We start from the raw sequence: 19188 nt of genomic DNA, 5'->3' as shown, positions 1-19188 counted from the left end.
TCCCAATGTACTATCATTGATGTTGTATTTTTCTGTATTTGATATATAAACATGGCTATCAAAACGAAGTGTTTCAGAGTTAATTGATCATATACACAACGTCGAAGTCAAAGTTAATTCATCTATTTAACAACACCTTAGTGTCACATTTACACTGCTAAAATGCCAAAGATTCATATATTTAACCTTGATGAACTTTTATTTCAATTTAATTGATTCTGTACACTAAGCAGCAAAAGAAACGCCAGGTTAGTATGTTACTCTGAATAGACGCATTGCATAAAACTTGTCAAATCTTTTTATTGTTTATTTGTTACCTCATCTCCAACTTTACCTGAGCAAAAAGGCTCCTTCTCAAACAGAGAATTGAACCCAGGAAATGTTCTCAAAAATACAACCTGACTTCTGAGATGGTAATGTGTTCTCCATGTAACTCATGTTCACGTGCTGTTCACCGGGACCAGCCCTATAAAACCCCCATACCTGGTTGAATCATTCACTCATGACAGCTCAGAAGAACCAGGCGCTTGGAAGACTCGACGCTGGCCATACTGCCCACGCCGTTGCCAAACACTTCCAGGTCAATGTTCGGACCATCTACAGGCATCAGCAACGCTTTCGGGCCACCAACACTACGGATGATCGCCCCCGAACTGGTAGACCAAGATTTACTACAAGGTTACCACGTGAACGTCTACAGTTTGCCCAACAACACCAGAACTGGTGACAAAGGCAATTGATAACTGTTCTGTTCACATATGAGAGTCGGTATTGCGCATCAACTGCAGATGGCAGGACCAGAATATGGCGTGGACATGGCCAGCGTTACTCTGACCAATGTGTCATGGAACGAGACTCATAGTGAGGTCCAAGCATAATGGTTTGGGGTGGAATCGGCCTGAACCAGAGGGTGGGTCCTGTGGTGTTCCAAAATCTTGGTCCAGGGAGAGGAGAGGTTTAATATAGGCTATGTCCGTTCCCCAATCCCTATTGAGATACAAATCTGAATAAAATATTGCTTATAAAAAAAATCACAGCAGTGCGCTACATCGATCAAGCTCCCAGACCCCACGTCATACCACATTTCATATGTCATCGAAACAACGTTTTCCAGCATGACAACGCCCGTGCCCACACCGCCAGAGTTACTAGGGACTTTCTACGGCAGAATGGTGTCAACGTTATGCACTGGACAGCCCTTAGTCCGGACTTAAACTCGATTGAACATCTTTGGGATGATATTCAGAGGAGACTTAATAACGTCGTACCGAGACCAAACACAGCCGATGGATTGCGCCAGGCTTTTCTGAGAGTGTGGTTCTGGGTGCCAAGGGCGTTCATAAATCGTCTGGTCCACTCCATGTACACGCTACATACTGATGTATAGACTGTGTACAGACTCTAAACCCTCTCGTAATGTCTTGGAATTGTGATGAATTAATATCTAATGTGTCAACATACTGTTCACAAAAAATTGCTTTGATCCATTTAGTAAGTCGTTTTCTAGAATGATTTGATTAAAGTGCCTCTCTGATTTTGAAATCGTACTAACGGTTTTTTTTTTAGCTGTTTAGTATATACTCTTCAAAAAAAGTAAGGGAGAGAGAGAGAGAAATGGGGTTTAACGTCCACTCGACACAAACTAGGTCATTTCGGAACTAACATATGGATTTAATTTTATTTCAATAATTCGCTTGCGCGTAGGGTCTTTAGCAGTGGGAGAAAACCGGAGGACCCGGAGAAAACCCACGAGGTTGGACAGGCGACCCTACTCCTTGTCACGTACAACCGGGGATTCGAAACCACGCCAGTCGACTCAATGACAGACTTTATGATACAGCTCATGCACGCGACAAAAATTCAGCCATCCAACCCCCCAAAAAGTAAGGGGTATTGAAATGCAAATACCTATGCAGGTTGTGATATTTATCGCACCAACAGAACCACTGAGCTGCACATGCGACACGCAATAGCGCCATACACGGGCGGGGGGGGGGGGGAGGTCATTGTCAAATTTGACACTTCAAGGAAGGGTTGATGAAAACTGCCGTGTGCTGGTTTATCTATCCATGTTAGCATTCCTGTCGGTTCTTGCACAAGATTTACTGTTTTGCGTATCTTTGCTTTAGTGTGTTACGTTTATTTTCATCGGGAGACGTGTTCGTCGACGTCAACGTTATCCGACAACACTGCAAGAATTGGCCGTGGCAAGGGGAGTGGGTCAGATTGCCCAAAATCGTGATTGGACGGTTGATTAGGGGCATGCCACGGCAAATTGATGAATGTCTGAGGATCGGTGGAGCAAGTACTCATTATTAACACAAAAATCAAAAACTTCCATTTCCACTTTTCACGGTATCTCTTTGCGAGTAAAATGGGGCCGTCAGATAAGCCGCCCATATGAACTGTTTATGTTCATGTGTAGGCAATTGGCCTGTTATTAACATACACTGGTTACCTCTAATAAAAACAGCAGTGTATTTCCGCAGTTTTGTATTGTTTCTGAATATCCCCTACTTTTTTTGAAGAGTATATATTGATTGGTTACTAAGCCAAATGATGCAATAAGAATTTTCCAATACAAGTGATAAACATGATATTGTAAGATTTAGATAAAGAGTTGGTGGTTCTTGCTATAATAGTTCAAAAATAGATAATGCAAAATAAATATATTGAAATTTTCATTAAATTACTTTATTCTGAGCGACGATATCAGCCTTTGAAGGTTTGACAAAATATGAACGGAATGTAACCACCGTAGTGGTTATTCGAGGCTTAAACCCGCTTTACCATTTTTCAATTAAATCATTAAATGGCCGAACCGTTCTGATCTACTCAAATATGTTAATAAATGTCTAATGAATAATTTATATAACAATTAAGGCCTAAAGAAAGACCTACAATAGGCAGATTTAGCTCTTGCATAATGACTTCACTACGATGATGTGGCTAATTCAGGCTAACATTAAATATATTCGGCTTTTAAAACGTGGACAACTTCCAGCATATTCTATACTAAGTCTCATTCTCATAAATGTAGTTCCTTCGACTAACGGTAACGCTAGAAATAGTAAAGAACTTACGTATTAAATGACATATCTTTACTTAAAACACGATTTCTGCATGTCCCTCCCACGCTTCTGTACAATCGAAATCTTAATTCGTTTAAACGAGATAATTAATTCGTTCAAAGGAGATAATTAATTCGTCCAAACGAGATAATTAATTCGTTCAAACGAGATACTAACTCGTTTAAACGAGATAATTAATTAGTTCAAACGAGATACGAATTCGTTCAAACGAGATAGTTAATTCGTTCAAACGAGATACTAATTCGTTCAAACGAGATAATTAATTCGTTCAAACGAGATAATTAGTTCGTTCAAACGAGATAATTAGTTCGTTCAAACGATATACCAATTCGTTCAAACGGATTAATTTTTATTTTTGTTTGGCACTAATGGGCCTTCGTACAAATATAAACTAACAAAGAGGAAATACTATTCAGTCGATCAATGTATACATCAACATATCATGTGATATGAATAAACGGATCACATGACGTACTATTGATATTTATATTTCTGTGCATCAACCAAGGTGTAAAACGCTTTAAGGTTTGTTGCTTTGCGAAGTGGGGACGCGTGACCAATTTTATCAGGTCTAGTTCATATGTGCATACCCATATTCACTGTGGCTATTCTACTACATTCCGGACAATAACTGCAACGTATTAAGCTTCAAGGTAGAGCAGACGCAGGGTTTGTGGGGCTTCTGTCGAGTGCTACCGAAACAAGAATACAGGTTAGTTGCACAGGTGTGGCTTCCACAATTACAACAAGTTTTCTTTGTATTACTTTATGCTTGCTTATTTACATTCGGTATATAATTTGCACTATCTACGGAAAGTAACCGAAACAATGTTGATACTTGCCGAAACGAAACGTTAAAACGTCCTACTGTTCTGAACAAACTGGACTTTACTTAGTTACTTTAGAAACCAATTCTTAAGTCTTGGAGCCCTGCTCTCTTCGTTACTGGTGAGATCTAATGACAACTAATATGAAAATAAAGCTTTCCGACATCTCCGTTCTAAGGCTATTTTAGAATCCTCACCGTCTATTTTTCACCGTGATTCTTCTTTGATCACCAACAGGAATCATTTCCTGTCACATCCGACACAAATTTATAATAATCCAACACTATTTTCATGTAGAATTGTGCGCTTCATAAACATAAACAACATTCATTTGAATCCGACGGCCATTGTAAACTGACGCTTGCGCAGACTGGTTCATAGCAGTGCTCAGCCAATATTCCAAATTTAGGACTAAAATTTTTAACGTAAACGAAAATTCGTGCTGTACATCAATTAACGGCCTAAACTTGCTATCTGATACCACTAAAGATTTTTTTATTCAACATACATGAACGATAATTACACAAAATCTATAAAATTGAACAACATATGATATTGACCTTTATAAGATATTTAAAATCTGCTGAGAATAAATAAATACTTTAAATTTAATAAAGTAATACAAGATAATTAAATGATATCATTTGATAAAATGTGTTTTTCTGTTTAATAGATTTTATGTAATAATTCGTCATGTGTTTTAAATGGTTGAGGTACATTTTTATTTTACTTTACGTAGGTAAAGTGCATTGAATTCGGTGTCTGTATATTCGTTAGCGTTGGCTATGTTGGGGATGCTTACTTGCGGCCGGTTTGCCTTACGGGTATATGTTTATAGTTGACACACTTACTAGTATCAATGCAAATCACTAATCACTTGCATTTCATCATCGGATCTGGATTAAATTGGTGTCAACTCCTATGCTACAGGTACTGTGAGACCCGGCTCCACCCCACCCCCGACCCCCAAGTGATAATTTTTATTTTCATAAATGTCTATTTTTACAAGTAATTCTTTCAAATAAATTTCTCCAAAAATAAAATACTTTTCTTCAGTATTTACTATTGAAATAACCTTTCAGTTAATCTATGCAGGTGATGGCCCCTGCTGCAGCCCCTAAAGCCCGTTCCATGATCCGACCCTGTCAACCTTACTATGCACAGTTATTTATTTTGGAAGACCCCGACGCAGTTATCAACATGAAATATATGTTGTATGATCACTGTACCATATTCCGTGTTGTTAAAGTATAAAGGTAGTTGTCGGTGTAGTCAACCGTACCATATGTTGTTTTATCAGTTTACATAAAACTCATAGATCTTTCATTCTCTCAACCCAGTCAGCTAGGTTTTGCCTGCGTGGCTAGACTTCTGGAAAACATTCCGTCATGGTCTTCTCAGAATTTCAATGGCATAATCTGCTAAGTTCGTGCGTTCGTTCCTCAGGGTAACTTCAGCTTCCACCTTGGGTGATATCGCAGACACAATCTGCTAAGCTTTATTTTGGCCTTTTATATTCTTCTTCTAGTGGAGATTTTACGTCCGCTTCCACCTAAGGTGATATCGCAGACAAGTTTTTTTTTATCATTTCGACTATTCCCCGAGTTCTCGTATTAATTAGGTGATTGGTTAATTACACCCAATGACGTAAGAATTCGCCAAATATGGAATTGTCAACAAGATTGACTGATATAGTTTATAATTCTAATGCGACTTCGACTTAAAATGAGTCACGAAAACAATGTCCTAAGCACGAATTTGCAAACAATTTATTACGTTTGAACTAAACAGGGATTATATAGGCTTTGCCTGTTTCCCAATCCTAAAATCAAATAAAATATTGTTTATAAAGAAAAAAAACCAAAAAAAAAACATTTATGTCAGACTGTTCTCTTATTTACATAACTTATAATTCTTCTAGCATAAATCTCCAATTATATTACATCGGAATTTGTTAACTGCTCCATTTATTTTGTTAATCACTTTCCATATTGTACTAGTGATCGTGAAAATATGTAATACCCAGAATTCTCAATAAGTCTGACCCAGCTGATAAAGCCAAATTTTTGGGAGGGGGCGCTTGGCTGTTGTGTCTTAAGGGAGAACCCCACCAAACAAATTCTCTAGCAATGGGCAGTGTGATCCCTGGGGTGCTGAACAATTTCCAAGCCGTTTTAAGTGGTACACACTTCAGCTACTCTAGCCTAATTGCGAGGCGTGTTATTTTGTGCGTGTCTGTTAGGGGTAACCCACCGTACAATCGGTTTGACAGTGATCATTCATGATTGATCTGGTGGTGCTGAACAACACCAAAGCAGTTATAAGTGGTACATATTTCAGCTAATCCAGCCTAGTTGCGGGACGGAGCATTTTGGGCGTTTCTTTCAGGGGTACCCCACCGCAATATCTGTCTGGCACTTGTAATTCATGATCCATGTGGTGGTGCTGAACAACTTCCAAGCACTTTTAGTTGGAGGGGGGGGGGGCGTGGTATTTTCGTCGTGTCTGTCAGGGTAACCCACCGCACAAATTGTCTCGCAGTGATCATTCTTGGTTCCTGTGGTGGTGCTGAACAACTTCCAAGCAGTTTTAAGTGGTACAGATTTCAGCTAATCTAGCCTAGCTGTGGTCTGGCAATTACATAACTCTGTCGGGGGAACCCCACCACTAGAAATGTCTGTCAGAGTGTGTTTGTAATACTTGAAGATGTAAGGTACACTGCTGTACCATTTTCATGTGGTACACTTTTGAGCTAATCTAGCCCAAGAATTCATACCCAGAATCGCAGCCCTCACAGCCACACCCACCACTAGATACCCGGCAGACTTACATTCTGATGATACCAGATATGCATGCATTAATACCATATAGGTGAACACTAGTACAATTTTCAGCTAGGTTGACCCCCTGGGCTCCTGCTCTATAAGGTTTATTGTTTTAACAGATCGAATACTTCAATAAAAGGCGTACAACTGGCCCTAACAACTATTTAGGAATATAACATTTGTTTTAGTGCAAATATATATTTCTGATTATAAAATGTAATACAGACAATTTTAAACATCGACTGTCATTGATTTGAAAAAATAATTATATTGGTAATTTCGCAAGGATGTATTAGATCTCATTAACTTAGCAAGGTATTAATCGGTAGCTAGCGGTCACAGGAGGAAGATTAGTCATTTAGAATATTTGCATTTTATTCATTCGGCTGCCCACTGGGTACTCATAGATGGTGACAGATGAAAAATGTGTTACTCATTTAATGAAAATCGATGCTAAATAATTTGCATATAAAAAACAAGAATAAGGCTTACTTTAACAAAATTTTGTGTTGTAAAATTACTCTTTTTATCTTGTATGAACAATGGATTGAACCATTCATACAGAGAGTGATAAATACCAAAATGAATAGAGGTGTTGGTTTTAATAGATGCTGCCAATTCACCTACAAAAATGTGATACTGTGAACAAAAACCAACATGATCTTGTCAAGCAATCTGAAGAGTGCAATGCATGACTGAGGTAATTGATATGTAACTCAAAAGTCTTTTTCGTTATTACCTGTCGGGTAGAGCGTTTACAAGATTTAGTCGACAGACGAAATAACCTCGACAAAAGTAAATGGGCGGATTTAGACTAGACTTTCAAAAAGTTATAACAACCAATGCCCCTTAAAGGACAATATTTCTTCTTCGCATCTTGAGGACCACATTAGCCCAAATATAGGTATTTACCGAAAAGTAAAATTAGTGTTTTGTCAGATTTCAGGCACTTTATTTTGCCAACTAAATGAAATAATAATTTTTGTTTGCACTGTACCCGCGGCTGTCTGCCAGAAAAGTCAGATTACCCGAAAGTTAGTGGGGGAAAGTTAGTGGTTGTAGTTGTACACTTTATTTTGCCGACTAGATGAAATAATGATTTTTATTTTCACTTTAACCGCGGCCGCCTGCCCTAATAGTCAGTTTGCCCAAAAGTTAGGGGACAGCTTCCACCCCCTCCCCCGCCGCCCCCAACCCTACTGCCCGACTGGCTGACGCCTTTGGCCTCTCTCCATCCTATCCAAATATTCAGCCAGGGGCGTGTATATCGATTTTGTTGGGGGGGGGGGGGGGCATGTGTGAGCTCTTTGGGAGGGGGGCATGTAGCCCCTCGGGGAAAGTTTTGAATCAAGATTCCTTGAAATGCCATTTCCTGGACCTTGGGGAAGGATTTTTCAGAAATCTGATGGTCAAAAAACACTTATAACATGAGTAAAATTGAGCACTTAGTACGCATGGGAATTCTCGTTATTTATTAAGAATTTTGCAAAGGTGCAACCCACGATGTCCGCTAGGTTTATGCTGAATAATGCTGCCCGCGAGGTTTATGATGAATATTTCTGGCACTGTGATTGAAGTGGCCATATAAACGTCTTTGGTAATAAAATTCGCAGTATTTTAGTTTCGTTTGTTTTAGAGCTTAAGGAATATAAAGATAACTTTTGTCTTTCAAACATTCACAAGTTCAAAAAAGTAAAACAAGGTCCGTGACAAATAGTAGGGCCGCCTGTTTTCTCCGGGTCCTCCGGTTTCCTCCTACTGTTAAAGACCCCTACTCGAAAGCGAATTATTGAAATAAAATTGAACCATGTGTTAGTTCCGAAACCTAGTTCGTGTCGAATGGACGTTAAACCCATCCCTCTCTCTCGTTCTCTCTCTTTCTCGTTCTCCAGAAAAAATTAACCGAAATTGCTGAAATTCAGTAGTCTTCTTCGTTTCACTAATCTAAATGATGCAGATAAATTTCATACAGATTAGATAATGACTTTTGATATTAGGGCGTTCACAAGGTTCAACAAAGTAAAATATGGGCCATAACTCTAGACGAAATAAACAGACGATGTGACGGCAATATACGACCATAGTTCCACGTGGGCGGATAAAAACTAAACGTATAGAAAACTTCAAAAGGTAGTTTAATTGAGGATTATCTTATGGAGACCGGGGTCCGACGTTTGGGGTTCATAAGTTCAGCATTATATAATTTATAAATTCTTTACTAATATTGATTATCATCCGCAAATAACCCAATTGTATTTATAATATCGCCTAATTTAAAGGCAACGCCTTAATACCTCCATACATGAAACGTACTTGAACCTTTGGCGCGTATTGTGATATCGTAAACAGATATATTCATACATATAATAAGTATTTGGGTTTTTTCCCTTCTATTTTGGCATTCATTCAGTCGCCGATGCATAATGTTGAGACCGACTGCACTATTTTTTTGAGATCGACTACCTTTTTCCTGGGGGTGTGGGGGGTGGACCCTCAACCCTCACCTTTACGCCGCCGTATCCAGGGCCCGCCACACTCTAATATATAGACCACATCATTTAATATTTTGGCGTTTGATGTACACACTCCAACCAGTGTCAACGGATATCCTGTGAAATATTAGAAGTGAGTATATCTATATGAAGTGCAAATGCCCTACAATCGTATACTTTCCATCTAACGCAATTATATATTCTTTGGGGTTCATATATTTTGGGGTTCATGGTATTAATTTGAATGACATTTTTGTATGTTGGAAGGGACGTTATTATTGACAATAAAGTAGTCATTTTTTGTTAAATCATTATTATCAATATTCTTTAGATCATAATGTATGTCACTGAGTAAAGTGCCGTCGTTTCGACCTTTCCTAACCCCGTGGGTTTTCTCCTACCACTCCTACGCGCAAGCGAATTATTGAAATAAAATTGAACAATGTGTTAGTCTCGAAATGACCTAGTTGTGTCAAGTGGACGTTAAAGCCCATTTCTCTCTCCCTTTATATTAATATGTTTATTATATATTGTTGGATTGCTGTTTTTATTGTTAATTCAGGACTGTATATGCGTAAGATTCACGTGCTAAATAGTTTGTTATATTGCGCCCAATGCGATTACCTTATTGTTCAGTATCAAAAGCAAATATAAAATAACATAGAGGAAATACTATACAGTCGATCAATGTGTACACATCAGCATGTCATGTGATATGACTAAAACGGATCACATGACATACTATTGATATTTATATTTCTGTGCATAAACCAAGGTGTAAAACGCTTTAAGGTTTGTTGCATTACAAAGTGGAGACGTGTGACCAATTTTATCAGGTCTAGTTCATATGTACATACCCATATTCACTGTGGCTATTCTACTACATTCCGGACAATAACGGTAGCGTATTAAGCTTCATAGCGAGAACAGACGCAGCCTTTGTGACTTTATGTGGCTTCTGTCGAGTGCTACTGAAACAAGAATAGGCTTCAGGTTAGTTACACAGGTGGGGCTTCCACAATTACAAGTTTTCTTTGTATTACTTTATGATTGCTTATTTACATTCGGTGTATAATTTACCAATATCTACCGAAAGTAACCGAAACAATGTTGATACTTGCCGAAACGAAATGAGGTTTAATGTCCAACTTGACTACCGAAACAAGATTAACTAAAAGATTCTATATAATGTTTTTTGAGTATTGTCTGGCGGATGCTGTAAATCGAGAGAGAGAGAGAGAGAGAGAGAGAGAGAGGTGGGGGGTGTTAACGTCTACTCGACACAAACTAAATCATTTCAGGACTAATTGCTCAAATTTTATTTCAATAATTCGCTTGCACGAGGTTGGACAGGTGACCCTACCCCTTGTCACGTACACCCGGGGAATCAAAACCACGCCAGTTGACTCAATAACAGACTTTATGTTACAAGGCACACACGCTAGCCATTCTACACGCCCCGCCCCGCCCCGCCTCCCAATCCCAACTCCATATGAAGGTCGTGTGAGGTCCTAATCCAGCGATATAGTCAATTTAGCCCTTTAAATAAAATGCGAATGTGGTCTAATACTAAGTGCAAGTTTGTATGTGACAAGGAGTAGGGCAGAAACAGATGATAACGGAGGCGCCGAATTGTTTTTGAAAATCCCTAAAATAAAACTATAAGAATCCGAGGAGAAAACTTGATATTACCCTACCCCCCCCCCCCCCGCCCCACACACACACCCACACTCACCTCCACTCACACCCACACACTAACACCACCACCACACTGACTTTGGGCCCCGAAAAGAGCCACCTAAACGGAGAAAAGTGCTCCCTTGATTTCAGGACAAGGGCCTCCGTGTGTCTAGTAGTGTGGCACATCCACCTACGTCAAGAGCATTGCGTGACTCATTATTCATCAGTGCGCAAAGGCCAGGATGTTTCGTTATCTTTTTTTCAGTCCATCGTATTGTACGTATAGTGCATTGAATTCGGTGTCTGTATATTCGTTAGCGTTGGCTATGAAGGGGATGCGGCCGGTTTGTCTTACGGGTATATGTTTATAGTTACTAGTATAAATGCAAATCGCTATTCTTCACTTGCATTTCATCATCACATCTGGATTAAATTTTTGTCGGCTCATAGGCTACAGGTACTGTGAGATCCCGCCCTCCCTGCCCCCAAAGTGATATTTTCAAAAATGTTTTTTTTATAAGTAATTCTTTCAAATAAATTTCTCCAAAAATAAAATACTTTTCAGTATTTACTATTGAAATAACCCTTCAGGTTAATCTATGCAGGCGATGGTCCCTGCTGCAGCCTCTAAAGCCCGTTCTATGATACGACCCTGTCAGCCTTACTGTGCACAGTTATTTATTTTGGAAGACCCCGACGTAGTTATCAACATGAAATATATGTTGTATGATCACCGTACCATATGTTAAACTATAACACATACTTATGGAAAAACAGCTACTTATTTATTTGAGCGACGTTTCAAAGTCTATTCTCTCAACGTTATCAAGCTTATACAGTAATGTTGTTAAAGTATAAAGGTAGTTGTCGGTGTAGTCAACCGTACCATGTGTTGTTTTATCAGTTTTATAAAACTCATAGATCTTTCATTCTCTCAACCCAGTCAGCTAGGTCTTCCCTGCGTGGCTAGACTTCTGGAAAACACCCTGTCATTGTCTTCTCAGAATCTCAATAGGCATCTAATCTGCTAAGATCGTGCGTTCGTTCCTTGGGGGTAACGTCAGCTTCCACCTTGAGTGATATCGCAGACACAATCTGCTAAGCTTTATTTTGGCCTTTTATATTCTTCTTCTAGTGGAGATTTTACGTCCGCTTCCACCTAGGGTGATATCGCAGACAAGTTTTTTTTTTATCATTTCGACTATTTCCCGATTTCTCGTATTAATTAGGTGATTGGTTAATTACACCCAATGACGTAACAATTCGCCAAATATGGAACTGTCAACAAGATTGACTGATGTAGTTTATAATTCTAATGTGACTTTGACTCTAAATGGGCCACGAAAACAATGCCCTAATCACGAATTTGCAAACAATTAATTACGTTTGAACTAAACAGAACTTTTATGTCAGTCTGTTCTCTTATTTACATAACTTATAATTTTTCTAGCGTAAATCTCCAATTATGTTACATCGGAATTGGACCCCCCTCCGTCTATGTCCACGCGTAATACTTAGCTTGAACATTAAAATTTGTTAACTGCTCCATTTATTTTGTAAATCACTTTTCAAAATGCACTAGTGATCGTAAGGGATAGAAGCTGTGGGATCATTTTGTCATTGTCGCAGTATTACCATCACAACAGGTGTGTTTTTCAGATATTAATATTCAGATATTATATTTTCAGCTGCAAGTACTTGCATATACGGATGAACATTCCTACTTATAAATAAAAACATTGTACTTCAAAATGTTATCTAAAGTAGATCTCAGCTTAGTTTTACTGACATTGTGTAGCTGTGCTTTTGCAGTTCGTTATGAACCTACATGGGAATCTATTGACAGCAGACCCATTCCAGCTTGGTATGATGAAGTTAAGTTAGGTATATTTATTCATTTTGGAGTGTTTGCTGTGCCATCATGGAATCCTAATGGGTCTACTGCTTGGATGTGGTATTACTGGAAGGCACTAAAAGAGAAGATTTTCATTGATTTCATGACCAATAATTATGGCCCAGAATTTACTTATGCTGACTTTGCATCACAACTGACGATGGAATTTTTTAATGCTGATGAATGGGCGAATATATTTGCTTTATCGGGGGCTGAGTGAGTATACTATTCTTCCTATATTTTCTTCAAGATGTTTTTTTATATTAAAAAATACGATTTAGTATAGCGCGTTGGCGATTTAAAAGGTTTCGTTTTTGTTTTTCAGCAAATCTTTTAATAGTTTCGTTCCCTGGTAAATCTAAAACTCTATGGTAAATAGTTAAATCCCATTGTACTGCTTTTATTAGATGATTTTGTAACCATGAGCAATACTATTTTGTCTTATAACTTCTACATAGTTCCTCTATTCCTTTAATATAATGGCTGAAAACAGTCATCTATTATCTTCGCAGATGCATAGATACGACTGCCTTTCAGCAATATAGACCGAATGCGAGGATGCAAATGGGAAACTACAAAGTAGCGAAGGGAAATATGCGAAGACCAAGATACGAATTTAACTGTAAGTCAGATGGCGAGGGAGAAGGTTAGATGGCGAAGGAGGCGGTAGGATATGGTCGTTTGCGGTCACCATATTGGCGTAAGAGACTTTAGTATTATTTCTCAGATATATTTCCGTCCGGTTATTATTACACCAAATATATTTAAATCAATTTCAGATACATCGCACTAACTTCTAAACATCACGAAGGCTTCTGTAACTGGCCATCTAAATATTCATTTAATTGGAATTCCATGGACGTCGGTCCTAAAAGAGATGTTGTAGGTTAGTATCGTGTCATTATGAAGTAATTCACTGTATGACATTTAATTATAGAAGACAATAAATGAATATTATTTCAAATATTAAATTTTGGTACATTTTATGTTGATTTTGTCATGTGGTTATTCCAAATTCAAGTCGCTCTATTGAATCATTTTCCTCTCATCTTCTTAGCAAAAATTATCTCGTTAGTGTCAGAATGCCCCCATGTCATGTTATTTTCTTTTCAGGAGAATTAGCAAATGCTATTAGAAATAAAACAAAGCTGCATTTTGGTCTATACCATTCCTTGTATGAATGGTTTCATCCTCTTTATCTACAAGATAAAGCTAATGGTTACACAACACAGAATTTTGTAAATGTAAGTGAAATAATAAATACATGTGTACATAATGTCAATAGAATATAAGAATTATATGCAGCTTTGTAAACTCCTCAAACCAGAAATGGTATCTGGTGTTCTGGGTAAGAAGATAAGACTACCCTTTTCGTGCAGAACAACTTGGACCTTGATTTCAGAAGTCAAAGGCCACCAACAGGGTCGCAACCCAAGTGGCTAAAAAAAACAAGGGCTATGTGAAAAGGGGTATCAGATGTTCTGGAAAGAGTAAGCATTCCTTGTCCCATGCACAGCATCTACCACTATTTTCTGGTTAAATGTGTAGGACAGTAGTTTCTTTTTCCTAAATATTAAATCCCAACTACCATTGTATGATAAATAAACTTTATACCCACAAAATAATCACTGTAGAATATAAATCTGATTAGAAATTTGATATTAATAATTTAAAAATTTAAGAATCCGTTTGGTTCCATCTTTTAGTTTCATTGGTGGATATTTTGTAGGACAAGACGATGCCTGAATTGTATGAAATAGTGAATAAATATAAACCTGAAGTTATTTGGTCTGATGGAGATTGGGAAGCATCAAGTGACTATTGGCAATCTAAAGAATTTATAGCATGGCTGTACAATGACAGGTGAGGTATTGCAATCAGTAAAGTGCATTTATAGCTTGAATGACATTGGCGCTATAGAAATCGGTGTACAAATTATATTGTCTAGTTTGCTGCCATATTCCAGAATGTGTCAAAACTCTTCAAAGTTCTCTTTGTTCATTATATTCAGATTTTCCTTTGTTGTCAAGCAATTGTACCACACACTCTCCATAATAAGAGAAATTTCTTGAACATGTCTTTTCGTCTTTTTCTTACGAATCTCAATAACAATGTTAAATTTTGATACTTTTTAAAATTGATTATGTAATGTTTATTCTTTTTTCAACAGTCCTGTTAAAGATACCATAGTAATCAACGATAGATGGGGTAATGATTCATTATGCAAACACGGTGGCTACATAACGTGTTCAGATAGATATCAACCAGGTATAACGATAACCTACCCCTGGAAGATCCCTTCCTATGGCCTCTATATCTAGATAGCACACCGTAGTGTGATCCCTTCCTATGATTTCTGTCTAGGCAACCTCTGGAAGATACCTTTATGTGGTCTCGATAGCCACCTTCTAGGAGATCCCTTCCTGTGGTCCCTGGCTGGATATAATTTCGAAATTACATAGTTTGTATTGATTTGGCGTTAAACCCCATCTCTGCTTGCCCGCCTGTCTGCCTGCCTTAAATGTCTGCCTGCCTCAAAATGGGTAATTTGTGAATAAATTAGTTCAGTAATAAACTTCCATGAGATAGTTGTCCCTATTTTGACAGAACAGACGATTTATTGTGTTATTGTGATATTGTGTTATCATTTACTCGGTTATCAGCCGATTAAACACTAATAGTTGCTCCTATCGTTTAAATCTACTTTAATATGCGACATGTGTTGTATTGTGAGTGTTATACACAAGTCTGTCAAATTGTTAAAACAAAATATTGTCTCCTGAATGCAGGGATTCTCTTGTGGCAATGAGATCTTCTGGAGTGTACCCAGGGAAGGGATAGTCCTCGGATGTAATAAACGTGTCCGGATTAAAGACAAGAATACTAAATATATTTATATATATACTCAAAACTTGAAATAATGCCAATTTAAATATCGATATCCACCATTCCTACAAATTAGTCACCAATTTGCTTCCAAATAACAAATATCTATCCAAGAAAATCGTCCTAAGATCTCGATATTTTTTTAATGGGTCATCTTCAGTATGTTTATATGTGGAAAGGTATACTCATTGAAGATATTAAGTAATGTGTTATGCTGGCTTGTAATTAACATTGTAATAATATCATTGATGAATACTTGTTATTGCAAGCCTTCGTCTATTTTCACAGGAGTTTTGATCAAAAGAAAATGGGAAAATGCCATGACTATAGATAGTAAAGCGTGGGGTTTCAGACGTGATGCGCCATTAACAGATTTCCTAACCAGCAAACAGTTAATTGATACATTTATAGAAACTGTCAGGTATGGTCAAAATAAATAGTAACGTCTTCCTAAATGATCTTTTTGTGTTACCAAATCTCTGTGATATATTTCTGAAGCAGGTGAATAGCTAGTTGTCCCAACATAGGTATTTCAAAATTTATAGAAACTTATTATGAAATTTAAACAAAATAAAATTCTATAAATTTTTCAAAAGGAATACCCGTGTTTCCAAACATTTCTGTAATATATTTGTGAAACATTCAAAATTTTTACTACCTAACGTGTTTTCGCATTTCGAGTAAAGTTTGTATTATTACATTTTAAACAGTGTCACTTTTTACATTTTACTGCCAATAAAATCAAACATAGAAAATATTTGAATAAGGGGCATAGCTGTATCTGAAAGTACGATACTCTTTCAAAAGTAACTTGACAATTTTGAGACGTTTATTAGTTGCACTAAGAACCGCATTTCCACACGTCAACAGAGCAAATTCTTTTTAAAGTAGGGTCGTAAACCCAATTTCATTTGCTAGTTGTGCCGTTGTGTCTGCATGCTATTTCAATAGATCAGATGACGGATGTTTTAAAGCAGTGTGTGTGATTATTTATTTCAATTAATATTGTTTTATATAGTTGTGGAGGTAACATGTTAATGAATGTTGGTCCAACGAAAGAAGGAACAATAACTCCCATTTTTCAAGAGAGATTATTAGACATTGGTGCATGGAAGTTTGTAAATAATGAAGGTATACGAGGTTCTCGGCCCTGGATATACCAGAATGATACACTTACTCCTAATGTGTGGTAAGTAAATATGCTTTGAGAAATTTCAGAATGTATTCCAAAGCTGTGATCTGGTTTGCTGATGGAACAGAAAAAATGAGATTTTACTTAATATTTGTTCAGTTACTTCCGTTGGGCAACTGAATAATATATACAAAACTGAACGTAGTGTAAGAAGATATTATAAGGCATTTCATTAAACCATTCATCCCTCGTAGAAAGGTTAATGATATGGCCTGGGGCAGTTAGTAATGAGGGAAGTTCTTTTATATTTCGGAAGATTAAGTGGGTTAATATACGTATTTTTATCTTCGTCCTGGACATTACAACGACATACATTGCTTGTCTTCCAAATTGTCCAAATAGATTCATGAAATAGTTACAATTATTATATAATTTAAGGTACACCATGCAGCCGATGAATGTATATGCCTTTGTCCTGGATTGGCCGGTTGGATCAACTTTAAGCTTAGGGGCACCAGTTACAACTTCAAGCACAACTGTAGAACTACTTGGATACCCAGGCACCTTTTCATGGAAACCACGAATGGACAGAGGAATTGACATCGCGATTCCCCCTATTCCATTTAATAAAATGCCCTGTAAATTTGCATGGACTTTCAAATTTAGCAATTTGGGTTATTAAGTACTGTTATAGTTAGCATAGTGTATATTATGATATGAAATCGTACTTAATGTATACGTCTTATGACTTTAAATATTGTTTCTATATTGTTTTTGATACATAAATATTGTATTATTTTGTAAACAAACAAGTTTATTTTATTTAAAAAAAAATGCAAAGAGACCATGCCATGCATACAATATGGCCTGATTCCATATCTTTTCAAATTCTGTATAGTAGTTAACTTCCATTATATATTTTTTTCCTTCTGAAAGTAGAATGTGGTATTTGTCACTCAGATTTGTTAGACTAACTACAAAAACTAAATAATAGAGAAAATTATGATGTTCAATTAATGCAAACGTGTGTATTATTTATATCAATTTTGGAAATTCCAAATTTGATACACCGCTGATTCATTACCATTTCAAATCATTAAAATTTATAACCTTAAGTTTGAAGTAATATTCCCATATACGTTTTTTAATAAGCACTTAGATGTATAAATATGTGTAATCTTTAACAGTTTAAAACTGGAATATTGTATAATAATTGTGTAAATAAGGAGGCTTTGTCATATATATTTCATGTGAAATTACAGGTTGCTTAGAAACACGAAAATGTTAAATTAGAGGTGATGAGTTCTTATTTGAGATCAGACTGATATTGCATAACGATTTACTCACCGAAATCGCACCCATCCGAGATCTGTTGATCGCAAACTGGATCGGAACATCTGATGCACACCAAAATCAAATATCTCCGAGATCGTTTGATCCCTAACATATACGGTAAGTTTCATCTCAATCGGACAAAAAATGTGGAATTTGCATAAAAAGCAGGGGTATAACTCCGGAACGGAAGGTCTCATGCACACATATTTGAATTGTCATCCAACGTCGACAAAACAGTGGCCTCTACAGGGTCCACAATCTTGGTATATATTAAATGCCTTTCCCCACTTGTGTACAGGTGAGAGCCATTTTGAGAGGAAGTTTCAGTCCGATTTTCACGAAATTCGAACTTAACAATGATCATGGTTTAACAGTAATATATGTGAATGTTTTTTTTTAAATTTAAAGAAATTGCAAACTATAGAGTCCCCTAAAAGTGGACTCATTTCACGCTACCATTGAAAGATCAATTTCCAAAAAAGAAATATACGGTCCTGCTAATTATGTGGATATCATGAAGAAGACTATACCTTCTTCAAAGTTTTTTCGGGGTTAAATCTGTATAGATCTAGCAGACCGGGCAGTAACATTGGTCATCCTCTTGGTACAAATCTAAGTGCCTTATAGTATCAACCGAATGGTGTGCTTCATTAGAAGTTATGTCATAGGGACGAATATGATGAACTTCCACAGAAAAAAAGGCTAAGGAGTACCGATTGAAAACGCTTTAGAATGTCCACCGCTTTTCGCGCGCGGACGTCCACGAAATTTAAAAAATTGCAAGACTTGACATCTGCGCTACCCAGGGATTAGCATTCATACTTATGATTCGTCAACGAATGCATGATACATTTCATGCAACTGAAATGTCCTAAACTGACTTTTGTTCCGTTTATTATTTAATTCAGTGTTCACTGCAGTTCAAACAGAGCTGCAGAAATTGGTTAATTTCTTTCTTCTCTTTGTTAAAATACATTATTTATATTTGTAATAAAGTTGAATTAATAAAAAAAATCCTAACATGA

The 19188-nt window shown here is 37.1% G+C and overlaps 2 protein-coding genes across 4 annotated transcripts in view; one reads left to right on the top strand and one right to left on the bottom strand.

Moving 5' to 3' along the window:
• LOC126827989 (alpha-L-fucosidase-like) overlaps positions 1-4288 on the bottom strand; it is an 18451-nt gene extending 14163 nt beyond the window's left edge. Inside the window, exon 1 of the mRNA XM_056102283.1 lies at positions 4117-4288. Within this exon, the coding sequence (XP_055958258.1) occupies positions 4117-4163 (47 nt within the window). The 5' untranslated portion in view covers positions 4164-4288. The remainder of the gene's footprint in view (positions 1-4116) is intronic.
• On the top strand, positions 3518-19188 carry LOC126826861 (alpha-L-fucosidase). 3 transcript variants are annotated; one of them, XM_050555955.2, is made up of 9 exons: positions 3527-3804; positions 12605-13026; positions 13590-13696; positions 13924-14054; positions 14540-14673; positions 14981-15078; positions 15985-16117; positions 16715-16885; positions 17267-19188. In XM_050555955.2, the coding sequence occupies exons 2-9, from the start codon at positions 12668-12670 to the stop codon at positions 17508-17510; spliced, it is 1377 nt and encodes a 458-aa protein (XP_050411912.2). In that variant the 5' UTR covers positions 3527-3804; positions 12605-12667; the 3' UTR covers positions 17511-19188. The 3 variants fall into 3 exon arrangements, with proteins under 3 accessions (XP_050411915.2, XP_050411912.2, XP_050411913.2); XM_050555956.2 differs by lacking the exon at positions 3527-3804 and adding an exon at positions 9999-10229; XM_050555958.2 differs by lacking the exon at positions 17267-19188 and having other exon boundaries at positions 3518-3804; positions 16715-16889.

This window comes from Patella vulgata, chromosome 7 (genome assembly GCF_932274485.2).
Source record: "Patella vulgata chromosome 7, xgPatVulg1.2, whole genome shotgun sequence".
NCBI classification, from domain to species: Eukaryota; Metazoa; Mollusca; class Gastropoda; family Patellidae; genus Patella; species Patella vulgata.
This window is presented reverse-complemented; position numbering and strand designations above follow the sequence as displayed.